Source organism: Helianthus annuus, chromosome 4 (genome assembly GCF_002127325.2).
Source record: "Helianthus annuus cultivar XRQ/B chromosome 4, HanXRQr2.0-SUNRISE, whole genome shotgun sequence".
NCBI lineage: Eukaryota > Viridiplantae > Streptophyta > Magnoliopsida > Asterales > Asteraceae > Helianthus > Helianthus annuus.
This window is the reverse complement of record NC_035436.2, coordinates 199179957-199198187: the sequence shown is the minus strand read 5'-3', so window position 1 is coordinate 199198187 and position 18231 is coordinate 199179957. Positions and strand designations below refer to the sequence as shown.

General features: G+C 40.4%; 1 protein-coding gene and 1 non-coding gene across 2 annotated transcripts; one reads left to right on the top strand and one right to left on the bottom strand.

Moving 5' to 3' along the window:
- Positions 1–988: 988 nt before the first annotated feature.
- Positions 989–1094, bottom strand: LOC118491871. Its single transcript, XR_004892316.1, has one exon. It is a non-coding gene; the product is annotated as a small nucleolar RNA R71 (small nucleolar RNA).
- Positions 1095–6474: 5380 nt separating this feature from the next.
- LOC110937845 lies at positions 6475–9486 on the top strand. The gene is made up of 2 exons (XM_022180300.2): positions 6475–6916; positions 7248–9486. Exon 2 carries the CDS (start codon positions 7250–7252, stop codon positions 8963–8965), a length of 1716 nt encoding a protein of 571 aa, XP_022035992.1. The 5' UTR covers positions 6475–6916; positions 7248–7249; the 3' UTR covers positions 8966–9486.
- Positions 9487–18231: the final 8745 nt, after the last annotated feature.

Here is an 18231-nt window from a genome sequence, read left to right as displayed (position 1 = left end):
CCAACCAACACCACACAACCCATTACTACCCAAGAAGAACCAACCGTCACCTTTAACCCTTCCACTACTATACCACCATTATCCCATTTTTTCCCGGGTGCGGGTCCATCATATTCGGGCCATACTATGGCACCAGTTTCGTCTATTGTCCATGCTACACCGTATCGACCACCAAATCAATCGGGTTTTCAATACTCGACTATTCCATTTGGGCAATCATCGGGAATTCAAGGAGATGGGTATGATGAAGGATTTGAAGACTTTGAGGGGTATGAAGATGATGGGTATGGTTATGGAGATTATGGTGATCAAGGGGATTTTGGGTATGTTCAGAGTCAATCTCAAGGGATGGCGAGTGTTGGTGGAATGCAACATCAACAACTTATACCACAACATATTCGGCCAAGACCACAAGGGCCACCAATGCCACAACCGATTCCATTGCAACAGGTCCGGCCACAACATGTACACCAACAACCATTTCAAAGACTGCCTCAGCGCCCACCGATGCGACCACAACAGTTTCAACAACCGATCGCACCACAAGGGCAAGTACAAAGACCGAATGGGCCGATTATTCCGAGAGGTAGGTATGGTGTGCCACGAAGACATCTTAGAGAACAAGCAAGGGGAATAGAGGCACATTTCAGGCCAATCATTACTCAAAACCCCTCACCGGTGGTTATCCCTCACAACAACCAAGGGAGAACTTTTGAAGTAAGAACGAACTCGTTGCAAAGTTTACCGAAGTATAAAGGGTTAGCAACGGAGGAGCCGTACTTTCATCTAGAGGCCTATGACTCAATTTGCAACACTTTTGGGAGTCAAGGTTTTTCGGCCGATGAAGTTAAGTTAGTCTTATTTCAGTTTTCGTTGGAAGAGAAAGCTAAGAAATGGTTCTATACATTACCTTCAGCATCAATTTATACATGGGGGGAGATGCAACAAACCTTTTTGGATGAATTCTACACCGCCCAAAAGACTAATGATGCGCGGAAGGGGTTGAGAAGCTTTCAACAACAACATGGTGAGATGTTCCATGAGGCGTTCGAGCGTTTTAACATGATGATTAAAAACTGCCCTCATCATGGGATTGAGTTATGGGAGTTAATGAACGCTTTTCATGAGGGTTTAAGTGCCGAAGATGCACGGGATTTAATGTCTATCACCGGAGGGACATTTGGAACGAATTATGAGAATGAAGATTGGGAGTTTTTGGAGAGTATGGCAACTACATCAAAAAGGAAAGCTCAAGCTTCGAGGAGAGCCCGACCGACGACTAACCGACCACAAGTGCATGCCATGGATGAAGGTAATGTTCAAAGTACTAACCAAATTTATGATGTGTGTGCTTTGTGTAATGAAATAGGTCACGCGGCTGAAAATTGCCAAGGAATGTTGGAAGGGCAATATGAGGAAGTTCATGCGATCCAAGGTCAAGGCCAAGGAGGAGGTGGTAGGAACTACAACAACATGAATTCTAATACCTACCACCCCGGGTTGAGGAATCACCCGAACTTTAGATATGGGAACCCGTCAAATCAAGCGAACCCAAATTTTCAAGGTAGCCAAGGTAATTTTGGTTCACGGCCATCCTATAATAACCAAGGTGGGTACCGGGGCGGAAATAACCAAGGGTATCAAAAACAATACCAAACGGGTCAAGATCAAAGGGGATCTTCGGGTGGAAATGAGGTGATGGAGATGCTTAAAAGCATGCAATTGGAAATGCAAAAGCGGAATCAACTTGATGAAGTGCGGATGCAAAAAGATGAGGTTCGCGATAAAAGCATCCAGTCACTAACGACTCAAATGGGGCAATTAGCAACCGATGTGGCGGAACTAAAGAAAGGTAAGGGTCAACTTCCAAGCGACACAAAGGTAAACCCTTCACATGGTTCGTCACGAGGTAATGTTAATATTAACCATGTTAGTGTGTTAAGAAGTGGGAAAGAGTTTAAGGCCAATTTGTCACCCGAATTGGTCGAGGGGGTGGTTGAGGACATCACGGGAATGGAAAGTGATGATGAACTTGCACCGGTTAAACCAAAAGAAACAACTATTAAAAAACCGGGGTTGGGTGAAAGTGAAAAAAGTAAAAATGAAAAGAATGAAAAAATAGAGGGTGAATCGAGTGAAGTTCCATTCCCATCGGCTTTACTTGACCCGGGAAAGAAAAATGTTATTGTGTCAAGGGGTCCTCAAAAAGAGGAAATGTGGGATATGTTCAAACAAGTTAAAATAAATCTCCCACTTCTTGATGCAATAAAACAAGTTCCCGCTTATGCAAAATTCTTAAAAGAATTATGCACACAAAAGAGGCAAAACAAGAAAAAAGTGCCTAAGCGGGTAGATTTGACCGGGCAAGTGAGTGCGGTGTTGAATGGGGAGCTTCCTCCTAAGCTCCAAGATCCGGGCACGCCATTGATTAATGTACAAGTTGGTAATTTTCAAATGGCTAAGGCGTTGCTAGATCTCGGAGCCGGAGTTAGCATTTTACCGGGGGGATTATACGACCAATATGACTTTGGTCCATTAGCACGGGTGGAGACGACGGTTGTTTTGGCCGATTTGTCTCATAAGCTGCCCCGGGGTATGGTTCAAAATGTTATTGTTAAAATTGATGAGTTTTACTACCCGGTGGACTTTTTGGTTTTGGACTACTCATCGGCGGACCCTAAACAACAACAGAACATAATTTTGGGTCGGCCATTTTTAAGCACCGCACATGCTATTATCGACTGTAGATTTGGTACGGTTGATATGGCATTCGGAAATCGAAAAATGCGTTTGAATGTTTTCACTAACAATTCTAATGCTAATGGTGTGGATGAGTGTTTTATGGCAGACATAGTAGATGGATGCAACCCGCATGAGTATGAGGAGGATGGTTTGGATATTTGCCTGTGTGACTTTTCTGAACAGGTACATGCTTATGCACTACGGGTTGAAGAGGAGGCACAAGATGTGATGGCGATGAAAGAAGGTAGACCACCATGGACTCATCAATTCGAGGGTCTACCGGTGGAAATCGATTCGGGTACAAAACCATCGTTGGAGGAACCACCAAAGTTAGAGCTTAAGGACTTGCCGGGCCATTTGAAGTATGTATTTTTAGGGGATAATGACACTTTGCCGGTCATTATTGCCTCTAATTTGGAAGTGGCACAAGAGCAAGCCTTGATGGAGGTGTTAAAAGCGAACAAGGGTGCTATTGGATGGACGATTGCCGATCTTAAAGGAATTAGTCCATCTATCGTCATGCACAAGATTATCACAACCGAAGATGCCAAACCGACACGAGAAGCTCAAAGGCGGTTGAACCCGAACCTAAGGGAGGTAGTAAAAAAGGAGGTAATTAAATGGTTGGATGCGGGAATCATCTATCCGATTTCGGATAGTGCTTGGGTGAGTCCCACCCAAGTTGTGCCTAAGAAGGCCGGCATTCAAGTAGTCAAGGACGAAAGTGGTGAACAAATTGCCACCCGACCGGTTACCGGATGGCGGGTGTGTATTGACTACAGAAAACTGAATGCCGCCACTTCTAAGGACCATTTCCCGCTACCTTTTATTGACCAAATTATTGAAAAATTGTCGGGTCAAAAATATTATTGCTTCTTAGATGGGTATTCGGGATATAATCAAATTGCCATACACCCGGATGACCAACACAAGACCACCTTCACATGCCCATACGGCACTTTTGCCTTTAGGCGAATGCCGTTTGGGTTGTGTAATGCTCCGGCAACTTTTCAACGATGTATGATGAGTATTTTCTCGGACATGGTTGGAGAGTCGCTTGAAGTGTTCATGGATGATTTTTCCATTTTTGGCACCACTTTTGATGCTTGTCTCAACGAATTGGAAAAGGTTTTAAAAAGGTGCGTTGAGAAAAATTTGGTGCTAAGTTGGGAGAAAAGTCACTTCATGGTGCAAGAGGGCATTGTGTTGGGACATGTGATTTCGGAAAGGGGAATGGAGGTGGATAAGGCAAAGATACGGGTAATTTCATCATTGCCACCTCCTAAAAATGTTAAGGGTGTACGGTCATTTTTGGGACACGCGGGTTTTTATCGACGTTTCATTAAGGGTTTTAGTGTTATCACCAAACCTTTATGTAATTTGTTATTAAAAGATGTCCCGTTTGACTTTACTAATGAATGTATGCAAGCGTTTACTGTTTTGAAGGAACATTTGGTCAAGGCGCCTATCTTGCAACCACCTGATTGGTCAAAGCCGTTCGAGATAATGTGTGATGCCAGCGATACCACTATTGGTGCAGTTTTGGGTCAACGGGTTGACAAGAAACCGGTGGTTATCTACTATGCAAGCAAAACTTTATCCGAAGCGCAACTTAACTACACCACAACCGAGAAGGAATTATTAGCGGTGGTGTACGCTTTGGATAAGTTTCGCTCGTATATTTGGGGAAGCAAGGTAGTAGTTTATTCCGATCATAGTGCGGTTCGGTATTTAATGGAGAAAAAGGATGCGAAGCCGCGTTTGATTCGGTGGGTTTTATTGTTGCAAGAATTTGATCTAGAGATCCGAGACAAGAAGGGATGTGAGAATGTTGTCGCGGATCATTTGTCCCGAATCCCGTTGGAAGGTGTAGATGATGCAAGTGAAATCAATGAACGGTTCCCCGATGAACAATTGTTGGCCGTTTCTACTTATGTGGCCCCTTGGTATGCTCATTATGTTAACTATTTGGCCAAGGGTGCGATTCCAAATCATTGGACTAAGAAGAGACGACAACAGTTTTCTAGTCAAGTGAAGCAATATATATGGGACGAACCCGACTTGTTCAAAATCGGGGCTGATCAAGTGATAAGAAGATGTGTTCCCGAAACTGAAGTTTTAGAGATATTGACCCATGCTCATTCATCCGCATGTGGGGGCCATTTTAGTGGGAATAAGACAGGCTATCGGGTGTTATCGAGTGGGTTTTATTGGCCCACGATTTTCAAGGATGCTCGTGAGTATGCCCGAAATTGCATCAATTGTCAAAGAATGGGAAGCATTTCGAAACGTGATGAAATGCCGTTGCAACCAATTTTGGTAGTGGAGGTATTTGATGTTTGGGGAATAGACTTCATGGGTCCTTTCCCAAACTCAAATGGGTTTTTATACATATTGGTTGCGGTTGATTATGTGTCGAAATGGATTGAAGCTATTGCCACAAGGACCAACGATCATTCCGTTGTATGTAAGTTTGTGCAATCCAACATTTTCTCTCGTTTCGGTGTACCTCGGGTGATAATAAGTGATGGTGGTTCACATTTTAAAAATTTCAATTTTGGAAAGTTGTTGAAGAGATATAGTGTGAATCATCGTGTGGCTACACCGTACCACCCACAAACGAGTGGTCAAGTGGAGGTATCTAACCGCCAAATCAAAGAAATTCTAATGAAGACGGTTAGAACGGATAGGAAAGATTGGTCAACCAAGCTTGATGATGCATTGTGGGCATATCGCACGGCTTTCAAAACCCCACTTGATACCACTCCGTATCGAATGGTTTACGGGAAAGGATGTCATTTGCCTATGGAGTTGGCACATAGGGCATATTGGGCAATTAAAACAGTGAATGCGGACTATGATGAAGCGGGTCGGGCGAGGAAGCTTCAACTGAATGAAATTGAAGAGATAAGGGACCAAGCGTATGAGTGTGCATCCGCATACAAAGAGAAACTGAAAAAGGTTCATGATGCGAAGATAAAGAAGAAGAACTTTGAAGTGGGTCAAAAAGTGTGGTTATACAATTCAAGGTTGAAAATGTTCGCGGGGAAACTCAAGAGCAAGTGGATGGGCCCTTATGTTGTCCGACGAGTGGGAAGGTTCGGAGATGTTGACATTCAAGACGAGCGAACATTGAAACAACAAACGGTGAACGGTCACAGGTTAAAGCCGTATTTGGATGGCAATGACATCAACAACTTGGAGCTTGACAAAGCGGGCTACATCCTACGCCCGGTTGAGGAGGAACAATCGTAAGAGGCCCAGGTTTGGTGATAGTGTACATAGTAGTTTTATTTTGTTTTATTAGTATAGTTGCATAATTGCCATAGTTCCTCAAAGTCTGTGTTCGAAACAAGTGTGGGGAAGTTCGGGTCGCGAATTGCTCTTACATCGTGTTGAGGACAACACGGGATTTTTGAGGGGGTAGGGTGATTTTCCCAAGTTTTTGAAATAATTAAAAAACATAAAAAAAAAATCGAAAAATTTAAAAAATCTAAAAAATTGGAACATAAACTTCAAAGTTTTGTCAAAATGTGCATGCCCAGTATCCACCGTAAATTACGGTGGAGCCGTAATTTACGGTGGTTGTTGAAAATTTTTGGAATTTTATGGTGAAAACCCCCTGTGTTACGGTGAAAGTTGAAGCCTGAAGTTTACCGTAAATTACGGTTGTGCCGTAATTTACGGTGGTAAAAAAATTGGTTGGGGTTTACGGTGGAAATAGCCTGAATTACGGTGAATATTTGATATCCAGGTCTCACCGTAATTTACGGTGAGACCGTAAATTACGGTACGCGATCGATTCATTTCCGTCGGCAGGGTTCCGTGTGTATATAAAAAAAAAAAAAAAAACAATAAAAACGAAAACAAAAAGCCTATCACGTGCATTATACCCTAACCACTCAATCACTTTTCACCTTTCCACCTCTTCTTCTCCAAAGAACCCACAAACTTCTTCTTCTTCCACCTTCTACTCTTCATAAAATCTTCAATACTCGTCCAAATCAAGTGGGGTTTTGGTCTAAATCGACTAATTTCTCACAAGCTTCGTGATTGTGAGGAGGAATTTCAGAGAAAACGTGGTTTTGGGGTCGAAGTTTGAAACCCTAGGTTGAGATAATTTGGGGGTTTTGGGATTTTTAGTTTCACAAGCATCCTCTCATCTTGAAACAAGGTATGAACACTTATTTTACTCTATTATGGAGATGCATTGTGAAAAACAAGGTGATTTAGGTTATATGTTCTTGCCCACTTGCTTGTTGCTAGGATATGAGTATGAAATTGTTATTGAACATGATTGATGGTTGTAGATGTAGGAATGTTGGTTAAAGTAGTGAACTTTTGGGATGTTCTACATTGTAGAGACATCATGCCCAATTTTTGAAAATTCTTGATACATTTTGGGTTCACTAACATCTACAACCATGGCAACAAGCAAGTGTGGGGATGACTTGTGGAGAGAATGCTAACTTTTGTGTTGTTTTGTTGTTTCTTCATGTGTGTAGGAATGGCAAAGACAAAGGAAAAGCCGGGTTCAAGTTCATCCTCGTCAAGAGGCAAAGGCAAGGAGAAGGAGCAGCCATCGAAGAAGAGGCAATATCTTGGTAGGGTTAGTGAAAGCGAAAGCGAGGAAGAAGAAGAGATGCAGTTAGACCCAAGAGATAAACCGGTGTGGAATTCGGGGTCATTGGATGACCAACCCGAAATTTGGCAGCCAACTTTGTATAACGATTGCATGAACAAGTTAAAGAATAAAGCGGCCGCATTCATCTGTGAAAGAGATGTTGATGAGCCTCAGTTGGGCCAGTTCGGGGTGTATGACAAGTTCCGTGCTTTGGGTTGGGAAGGAGCACTCAAGTGTTGGGATAAGGATAAGAGCAATTTGTTTTTGACTGAAATTCAGGAGTGGATGGCAACACTTAAGTGTGAAAACTTCTATAGGCCATCACAAATGAAGTTGATTGGGACGGTACATGGGGTACCAGTTGAAATGTCATTTGATACTTTGAAGAAGTTGGGAAAATATGATAGTCTTCCAGCTAGGGAATACATGATTCCCACGCTTGAAGACTTGTTGCTCAAACCCGAGAAGCACGTGACATGGAACAGTATGTTGGCTGATTTGTTTTTGCCCGGTAGGTATGGTGGCGTGTTATACCGAAAAAATCTGAAAATAGAAGCCAAGCTCTTGCATACGATCTGTTTACTTAATGTCATCCCAAGGAGAGGGGATAAAGAACAGGTGAGGTTTCCAGAGATACCTGTTCTGTACTCATTGATGCACGGGTCCCCACGGTTTCCAATCCGCTACCTGATCATGCACCATTTGTGGATATGCCGGAACAAATACGGGAGAGACATTGTCCCGTACTGCCGCATCATAACGGGCTTAATGAAACAGCAGAAGGCACTCACATCTGAAGACCGCGGTTTAACGAAAAGGCACTTGCCTTTTACTTTGGATAGGTTGGGAAACGTTTGGACGTACACTTCGTCTGAACGTTATCACAAGCTGAAATCGGAGGGTCAACGGTGGAGGGCGTTGAAATTAGGTGCAAGGGAATTGTTACCGGGAGAACCGGATGAACCTGAGAGTGATGAAGAGTTAGTTCCGAGTGGGGATGACGATTACGCAGACGAGCCACCGGGTGGTGCAAATGTTGGTTTTGGGGCTTTTCATGGTGGTCATGGTGGCACATTTTATGACTATGCGCAGCAACCATATGAGCCGGGGTGGGCTTATAGTGGTTCAATGCAGGAGGTGATCGAGAGCCAACGCCCGCCGGCGGCCATCTTTGATACTTGGTCGGGTTCGGAGAGGTCGTTATTTGATCAAGGCACGCGGAATAGCGCTAGTATTGAGCGGGCACTTAAACATAGCCTCGACCGCAATGAATCTTGGCACCGGACTCACGCATATTCGCAGGAGGTGGAAATGAATAACCGATATCACGATGATCAGATGAGGCGGATGCATGCGGACTGGCATGCTGGGAGGCCGGTGGTTGAGGATCCACAACATGTGGACTATGCCTCATTGCCACCGTATGATGGCAGCGTTTCGTATCCGACTCCACAGCTCCACCATTCTCAGTGGCTTGATCCAAGAAGGCAAGAGGGACCACAACAACAAGAGGGAAGCAGTAGCGGCTCGTTCGGGTTTGGAGAATGGAACGATATGATGTCGTCCATTTTCGGGCCCCCAGGACCGCGTTATTATTGATCAGGTGGTATTTTTTCTCTTGTATAGTTTGTATATATTTGTTGGTTTATGTTGATTATGGTGGGAGGATGGGTGGTGATTGATCATATGATTGATTGTTGGGTTTGGTTGGTTGGTGGTGTTGTGTTTAAAAATGAAAAAAAAAACATAAAAAAAAATATAAAAAGAAAAAAAATACAAAAAGAAATTTGGGGGTTTGAGATAAAAGCTTTTTGCGGATGTTGATTGAGGATGTGATCAAATCCTTCCAAAGCCATACATTGGGGACAATGTATCCCAAGTGTGGGGATGGGGGGAATTTTTTGAAGATTTTTGAAAAATTTTAAGCCGAGCAAAACAATATGAAATCTTGTCGCCCTAAATTATCCCCAAGTCAATGCACCGGCAACCCTTATTACCCTTTTCATTCTTGGTGAGAGTTGTAGCCACACATGTGTATAAATAATCTTTAATGAGAGTGGCTACGGGTGGGGGTGCGTTAGAACTTGTGCTTGAATGCAATTTGAATCCTTGTTAGACATGAATGTAGAAAGGATAAGGGCATTAGGTAGCCTCGTCGGTTGTGTGAGTGAGTGTGGGATTTGGGGGGTTGGACCTCATAAATTATATACATGAGCATGGTAGTGAGAGGGGTGGGGGTTTGGTCACTTAGTTGCCCAATTTTGTGCCTAAAGCCTATCATTTGTTTCCCCTAGCTACTTACTTGAAAATGTACCCAAATTTGACCCGGTCTTATAGCATTAGTGATATAATTAGTAGTTTATGAGTTTGAAATAGTTATGGTTAATGTATTATTGCTTGAAAAAAAAAAAATGAGAAAGAAAAGAAAAAAAAAAGAAGGTTTCATTGTCTTGTATATAGTAGTATGTCTTTGTTAGTTGTTTTGGTAGTTGTAATAAAAAGACCGGGTTGAATTTTCGCTACTCATATATATTCCATTTCCTACCCATACACCTAGCCACGTTACAACCTTTAAGCCCCTTTGATTTGCATTCATGTTTGACCCATTATAGGAGGATAGTTGATTCAGGTACAAGCTTATGATTGCGCAACCACCCGTTTGCCTAATGTGTGCCTAGCTTATCTTTGCTAGTTTCCACTTGTAGCCGAGAGGAGAGAAATTGTGAGGGGTGCATTGCTTGGGCATTAACAAAGGGGTTGATTAAGAAATTGCATGATTTGTTTGGTTTGATTTGATCACTTGTTGCGAAGCTATGTTGATGAGTTGCTTGGGACAAGCAACGGTTAAGTGTGGGGATGTGACGGGTGGTCCTTGGGACAACCCTTAAGCATGTTAAGATATGAAATAATCCTCCATTTAACCGCGTAATTATCTTGAATTAGATAACTACGATGCTTATGTTTCAGGTGCGAATTAGGAGATAAGAGATGGATAAAAGGCAGCTCATGGATGCTTTGGTGGAAAACGGGTTGAGAGAAGAACACAAGACAAAACATAGGAGTCAAGGATGCTGAGTACCGTAAATTACGGTTCTACCGTAATTTACGGTAGACTTGATTTGTGTTGATTCCTGCACCGTAACACAGGCTCAATTCACCGTAACAATCTGATAGCCACCGTAAATTACGGTGGAGCCGTAATTTACGGTGGTGCCTGAACGTGAAATGTGTAACTGCCACAATATACTCGTTTTTTGGTGTGTCTTTTGGTATTATCTCATCATTGACGGTTCTTGGAGACTTTGGGAGCGAATTTGGAGTACTTGCTTGGTTTGTGAACGATTCTAAACATTCGGTTTGTGTTTTTAATTCGTATGAACACTAGATTAATGTTGATGATGATTCACCGAGCCATGTCCGGCTAAACTCTTCGGTGATCATCCTAGGTGAATGTTTCTAAGACTTTTGTGTGTTAATTTCTGCATTTCTAGAATGATATTTTGCGTTGCTTGAATGTCATGGTGTGTGTTTGATTGTTTGTAGTGCGTTAATCTATATCACAAATTCTAGTCTTGATCGTACGTTCTTGGTGCCGTTGGCAACCGAGATATCACGGGAAGGGTTAGGGTTGGTTATTGGTTAATAGGTCATCGGGAAACAACCTCGCATTATCTAATCCGAGTACTTTGTTCCCTTTTATCACTTCAATCACACATACACGAGTTATGTCTATGTAACTCTTTCTAGTGAAATTGCACACAATTGTTTAAAGAAACTGAAACCTAGGGTGATCATTGTTCTCTTCCAATTGTTTACAACCTACTTTGATTTGAATTAGTCTTTAATTTAGTTTTATAAAACAACAATCCACAATCTTGAATTTTAATTTTCTGCAATTTAGTTTAATTTTAGTATAAATACAAAGCTACATAATCAACACATTTTCCACATACTCCCTGAGTTCGATACCCTACTACCACTAACTACAGTTGTTTAGGGATTAAATTTGCGTGACCCACGACATCACGTCAGCCGTTCCCCGTACCCGTATCGTCCCCGTACCCCAATCCCGTACCCGTTCCCGTGCTACATAGCATTTTAGTCCCTGAGTTTTGTCTAAATTTGTTATTTTAGTCCAAATAGTTTTTTTTTTGCCTCTGGGTCCCTGACTTTTCCCTTTTGTTGCCATTTTGATCACATACACTAACTCCATCCAAAAACTCCATCTTTAACCAGGGGTATTTTGGGGATTTTCATTTTAAATGTCTTCAATTGCCATTTTGATCCAATTCCAAAAAATAAAAAAAATCCAAAAAATTCTAAAAAATCATAAAAATTCTAAAAAATCCAAAAAATCCGTTTCGGCGCGAACCGTTTCGAGCTGAACCGTTTCGACCCGTACCGTTTCGACCCGAACCGTTTCGAGCTGAACCGTTTCGACGCGAACCGTTTCGACCCGTACCGTTTCGAGCTGAACCGTTTCGACGAGAACCCTTTCGAGCCGAACCGTTTCGAGCCGAACCGTTTCGAGCCGAACCGTTTCGAGCCGAACCGTTTCGAGCCGAACCGTTTCGAACCGAACCGTTTCGAGCCGAACCGTTTCGAGCCGAACCGTTTCGAGCTGAACCGTTTCGAACCCGAACCGTTTCGAGCCGAACCGTTTCGACGCGAACCGTTTCAGTTGAACTGTTAGTGTGTTGTCACCCGACCCGGTTAAGTTTTTTTTACAAAATCCAATTTATGATCATCAAAGGAAATGTTAATGTATTTTTCATATAAAAAGTGTACCCATGTCAAAATCATTTAAGATAGTTGTATTTCTGTGTAGTGAATTTTGACATAATGTGATTAAGTAGAAAGGTTAGTGATAATAGATATGTTTTTTCTTATTTGTGTTAGTGGATATTTTTAGTTATGAAAGTCAACTCTTATTCAGGTATTAAGGTTGGTGCAGTTCGTTCATTCGAGAATATCCAATTCTGCATCTCAACAGGTACTTCCATTCTTTCTAAGCATGTAGGATTTAGTTTCCACTTCTTTGGTGATTTGATCAAGTTAAAGGTGGGATTTTTGTACTTCTTTACCTAAAAATGGGTGGCCTTTGGTTACAGTTTATCTCTAACGAATCAAACGGGTACATTTAGAAAACTTAGCTATAGATGGATCATGTCAAATGGGTGGCATTAGGTTATATCTTATCTCCAATGGATCAAATGGGTGTAATTTGAAAACTTGGCTATATAATATACGAGTAATCAAAGTTTTCTTATGCTGCAACTTACATATTGTGTAATATGATAAATCAGCGGTATATTTGTTCACTCAGACTGGGTGGTGTTGGGGTAAGAATGTCATTTAGGATTTATAATTCACTTTGAACCAATGACCATATGTACAACTGAAACAAAGTCCTGCTCAAGTTATTAAACTAATTTTCACCAACCAAATGATCTTTCTACTACTTATTTTCTTAAGTTAGTAGCTGTAGTGCTGTACTTGCATAATAAAACTGCCCTAAATGCTTCTCCATGATCTAACGCTGTCAACATCGGCACTTCATGATCTACCTTATAAGAGAAAGAAGACTAGAAGTGGGTGTAGGGCATTTAAAACCTCTACGGTCACCAAAGTTGGCTTTCTTTTTTTCTTTTCTTTTCTTTTTTTTTTTTTTTTGCAGATTTGCTAGCTCTCATTGAGGTTCTTACCATCTATTGTCCAAATAATCTTGTGGGGATCACACAAATTACTCAAGTTTTTCAAGATACTAACATTGGTTAATCAAGATAATGACAAAACTGCACTTCAGGTATATGTTTTTGTCAAAATGTGATGCTATAATATAAAGAGTACAAAAATCTTGATGAACCAATTTGGTTTCTTTAAACTGTAACCTGATACTTGATCGTTTCTTTTTAGCCTTGTGAAAAGGTATATAACTAAACAACTTATTGAATTACATGGGTCTTCAAGCCGTTACTTATAGAGGTTTATGATTTTGCATAATGTGGTTTTATTTTATAGATCTATACTATATTTACTAGGATTATTATTTCTTTACCTTATTAACTTTGATGATGTGTTAGTGATTGTCTTTATGTATTCTCTTTTTGAATATAAATTATTGCAGGCCGTCTCTCATGGGAGTTCAGTACATGATATAGTGTATATGCTCTTTAATGGATTGTAGAAGTTAATGGGAAACTAACTCTTAATGTAACAAAGGTACATATTATAAAAGCTTTTATTAATGAGGTCACAATGGATATGGTTTAGCATGTTGTGGTCTAGAGTTGACAAAAATTTCTAATATTTTCATTTTTATATTCATAGAAAGATTTAAGGGTGTGTTGATGACAATTGAACCCGTATATTATTGTTGCTTTTGATTGTAATTTAAATTTTCCTACCCGGGTATCTACCCGGGGAATAACCTAGTTAAATTATTAATGAATTAAAGGCTCCCAAAGATACTAGTCGATGGCTGCCCAACTTTTTATGAACCCAACAGCCCAAAATCGATGATGGTGGCTGCCAATTGTCAAGCCCAATTAATGAAGTCTGCTCCAAAATTCGAGATTTGGGCTGCCCTATATTCGATCCTCCTCTTGTAATTTGACGGCTGCCACTTCTTAATTTGTGTGAAGATGATATATTAATAAAATTAATCCCCACCACTCAATTGTATACGGCTCCTTTTTAAGAATTGTGAATTGGATCTATTATGGTTTCATAACATCAATGCATTTAATAATTGATTCACATGGCCTATGACAACTCCTTCCTCTAATGGGTATTTTATCACCCAAATTTTATGCGGGCCAACACCAATAAATTAAATGAACTCAAATAATAAAACTATATATTGATGTGGGCCCAACCCTTTCTCTCAATACAAAATATATATATTTCCTGTGGCAGCCCTTTAACTTATAAAATAGAGATAGTGGCCTCAGCCCACTCACAGAAAATAACTCCAATTTTACTTCGGTTACTAGCACCCCACTTTACCCAACTGGCTGGTCATTTCCATATTACTAGTTTTCACTCCATTTGCATCAGGACATGCCAAAACAAAAAATAATATAATATAATACTAAAACAAAAAAAATAATAAATGAAAACTATACAAATATTATACAATTTACACGGGATAAATATGCGTATTTTACCCTACATCAAAAAATCTTCGTAAACTAAATCACACGTGTATATGTTGACATTTAAGAGATATACAGTCAAGAAAATCAAGAGCAATGGAGATATATATGCGGATTAAACACCAAAAAATAAACACTAAAAAATGGCTACAATTTAAGGAATGTATTTAGTCACGTCATCAGATTCCTAATTGATTGAGAACGGTCCGTTGGCAAGAAAAGCTGCTTCCAAGAGGTTGTCAAGTGTTTTCGCTCAACGATTCCATTCTTGGGTGGTTGGTTTGGCCCTTGTTCCTGTAACTCGAATCCTAGCCCGGTATATCCCATTTTAGTTTTACACCATTGTGAACCTTACGCCTTTTTTACTATCTGATCGAGGTTCTTGGCATTGAAAAATCTTCGTAAACTAAATCACACGTGTATATGTTGACATTTAAGAGATATACAGTCAAGATAATCAAGAGCAATGGTGATATATATACGGATTAGACACCAAAAAAATAGACACTCAAACAATGGCTACAATTTAAGGAATGTGTTTAGTGAAGGAATCAGATTCCTAATAAATGGAGAAAGGTCAGGTTGCTAGAAAAGCTGCTTCCAGGAGGTTGTCAAGTGTTTTCGCTCAACGATTCCATTCTTGGGTGGTTGGTTTGGCCCTTGTTCATGTAACTCGAATCCTAGCCCGTAATATCCCATTTTAGTTTTACACCTTTGTGAACCTTACGCCTTTTTTACTCTCTGATCGAGGTTCTCGGGATTGAAAAATCCTCGTAAACTAAATCACACGTGTATATGTTGACATTTAAGAGATATACAGTCCAAAAAATCAAGAGCAATGGTGATATATATGCGGATTAGACACCAAAAAATAAAAACTCAAAAAATGGCTACAATTTAAGGAATGTGTTTAGTGACGGCATCAGATTCCTAATTGATGGAGAACGGTCTGGTGGCAAGAAAAGTTGCTTCTAGGAGGTTGTCAAGTGTTTTCGCTCGACGATTCCATTCTTGGGTGGTTGGTTTGGCCCTTGTTCCTGTAACTCGAATCTTAGCCCGGTATATCCCATTTTAGTTTTACACCATTGTGAACCTTACGCCTTTTTTACTCTCTGATCGAGGTTCTCGACATTGAAAAATCTTCGTAAACTAAATCACACGTTTATATGTTCACATTTAAGAGATATACAATCAAGAAAATCAAAAGCAATGGTGATATATATGCGGATTAGACACCAAAAAATAAACACTAAAAAATGGCTACAATTTAAGGAATGTGTTTAATGACGGCAACAGATCCCTAATTGAAGGAGAAAGGTCTGGTGGAAAGAAAAGCTGCTTCCAGGAGGTTGTAAAGTGTTTCGCTCGACGATTCCATTCTTGCGTGATTGGTTTGGCCCTTGTTCCTGTAACTCGAATCCTAGCCGGTACCTTCCATTTTAGTTTTACACCATTGTGAACTTTACGCCTTTTTTACTCTCTGATTGAGGTTCTCGGCGTAGAAAAATCTTCGTAAACTAAATCACACGTGTATATGTTGACATTTAAGAGATACACAGTCAAGAAAATCAAGAGTAATGGTGATACATATGCGGATTAGACAACAAAAAATGAACACTCAAAAAATGGTTACAATTTAAGGAATGTGTTTAGTGACGACATCAGATACATAATTGACAGAGAAAGGTCTAGTTGCAAGAAAAGCTGCTTCAAGGAGGTTGTCAAGTGTTTTCGCTCGACGATTCCATTCTTGGGTGGTTAGTTTGGCCTTTGTTCCTGTAACTCGAATCCTATCCCGGTATATCCCATTTTAGTTTTACACCATTGTGAACCTTACGCCTTTTTTACTCTCTGATCGAGGTTCTCGGCATTGAAAAATCTTCGTAGACTAAATCACACATGTATATGTTGACATTTAAGAGATATACAGTCAAGAAAATCAAGAGCAATGGTGATGTATATGCGGATTAGACACCAAAAAATAAAAGCTCAAAAAATGTCTACAATTTAAGAATTGTGTTTTGTGACGGCATCAGATCCCTAATTGATGGAGAAAGGTCTGGTGGAAAGAAAAGCTGCATCAAGGAGGTTGTAAAGTGTTTCGCTCGACGATTCCATTCTTGGGTGGATGGTTTGGCCCTTGTTCCTGTAACTCGAATCCTAGCCCGTATATCCCATTTTAGTTTTACACCATTGTGAACTTTACGCCTTTTTTACTCTCTAATCGAGGTTCTCGGCATTGAAAAATCTTCATAAACTAAATCACACGTGTATATGTTGACATTTAAGAGATATACAGTCAAGAAAATTAAGAGCAATGGTGATATATATGCGGATCAGACACCAAAAAATAAACACTCAACAAATGGCTACAATTTAAGGAATGTGTTTAGTGACGGCATCAGATTCCTAATTGATGGAGAAAGGTCTTGTGGCAAGAAATGCTGCTTCTAGGAGGTTGACAAGTGTTTTCGCTCGACGATTCCATTCTTGGGTGGTTGGCTTGGCCCTTGTTCCTGTAACTCGAATCCTAGCCCGGCATATCCGATTTTAATTTAACACCATTGTGAACTTTACACCTTTTTTACTCTCTGATCGAGGTTCTCTGCATTGAAAAATCTTCGTAATGTAAATCACACGTGTATATGTTGACATTTAAGAGATATATAGTCAAGAAAATCAAGGGCAATGGTGATATATATGCGGATTAGACACAAAAAAAAAACACTCAACAAATGGATACAATTTCAGGAATGTGTTTAGTGACGACATTAGATTCCTAATTGATGGAGAAAGGTCTGGTGGCAAGAATAGCTGCTTCTAGGAGGTTGTCAAGTGTTTTCGCTCGACGATTCCATTCTTGGGTGGTTGGTTTGGCCCTTGTTTCTGTAACTCGAATCCTAGCCCAGTATATCCCATTTTAATTTTACACCATTGTGAAACCTACGCCTTTTTTACTCTCTGATCGAGGTTCTCGGCATTGAAAAACCTTCGTAAAATAAATCACACGTGTATATGTTGACATTTAGGAGATATACAGTCAAGAAAATCAAGGGCAATGGTGATATATATGCGGATTAGACAAAAAAAAAAACACTCAACAAATGGCTACAGTTTAAGGAATGTGTTAAGTGGCGACATCAGATTCCTAATTGATGGAGAAAGGTCTGGTGGCAAGAAAAGCTTCTTCTAGGAGGTTGTCAAGTGTTTTGACTCGACGATTCCAGTCTTGGGTGGTTGGTTTGGCACTTGTTCCTGTAACTCGAATCCTAGCCCGGTATATCCCATTTTAATTTTACACCATTGTGAACCTTACGCCTTTTTTACTCTCTGATCGAGGTTCCCGGTATTGAAAAACCTTCGTAAACTAAATCACACGTGTATATTTTGACATTTAAGAGATATACAGTCAAGAAAATCAAGGGCAATGGTGATATATATGCGGATTAGACACAAAAAAAAAACTATCAACAAATGGCTACAATTTAAGGAATGTGTTTAGTGACGGTATCAGATTCCTAACTGATGGAGAAAGTTCTGTTGGCAAGAAAAGCTGCTTCTAGGAGGTTGTCAAGTGTTTTCGCTCAACGATTCCATTCTTGGGTGGTTGGTTTGGCCCTTGTTCGTGTAACTCGAATCCTAGCACGGTATATCCCATTTTAATTTTACACCATTGTGAACCTTACGCCTTTTTTACTCTCTGATCGA

What these genes read in the sequence shown, in the direction of transcription:
- LOC110937845 (XM_022180300.2), top strand. Translation starts at nt 7,250, where the DNA reads ATGGCAAAGACAAAGGAAAAGCCGGGTTCAAGTTCATCCTCGTCAAGA.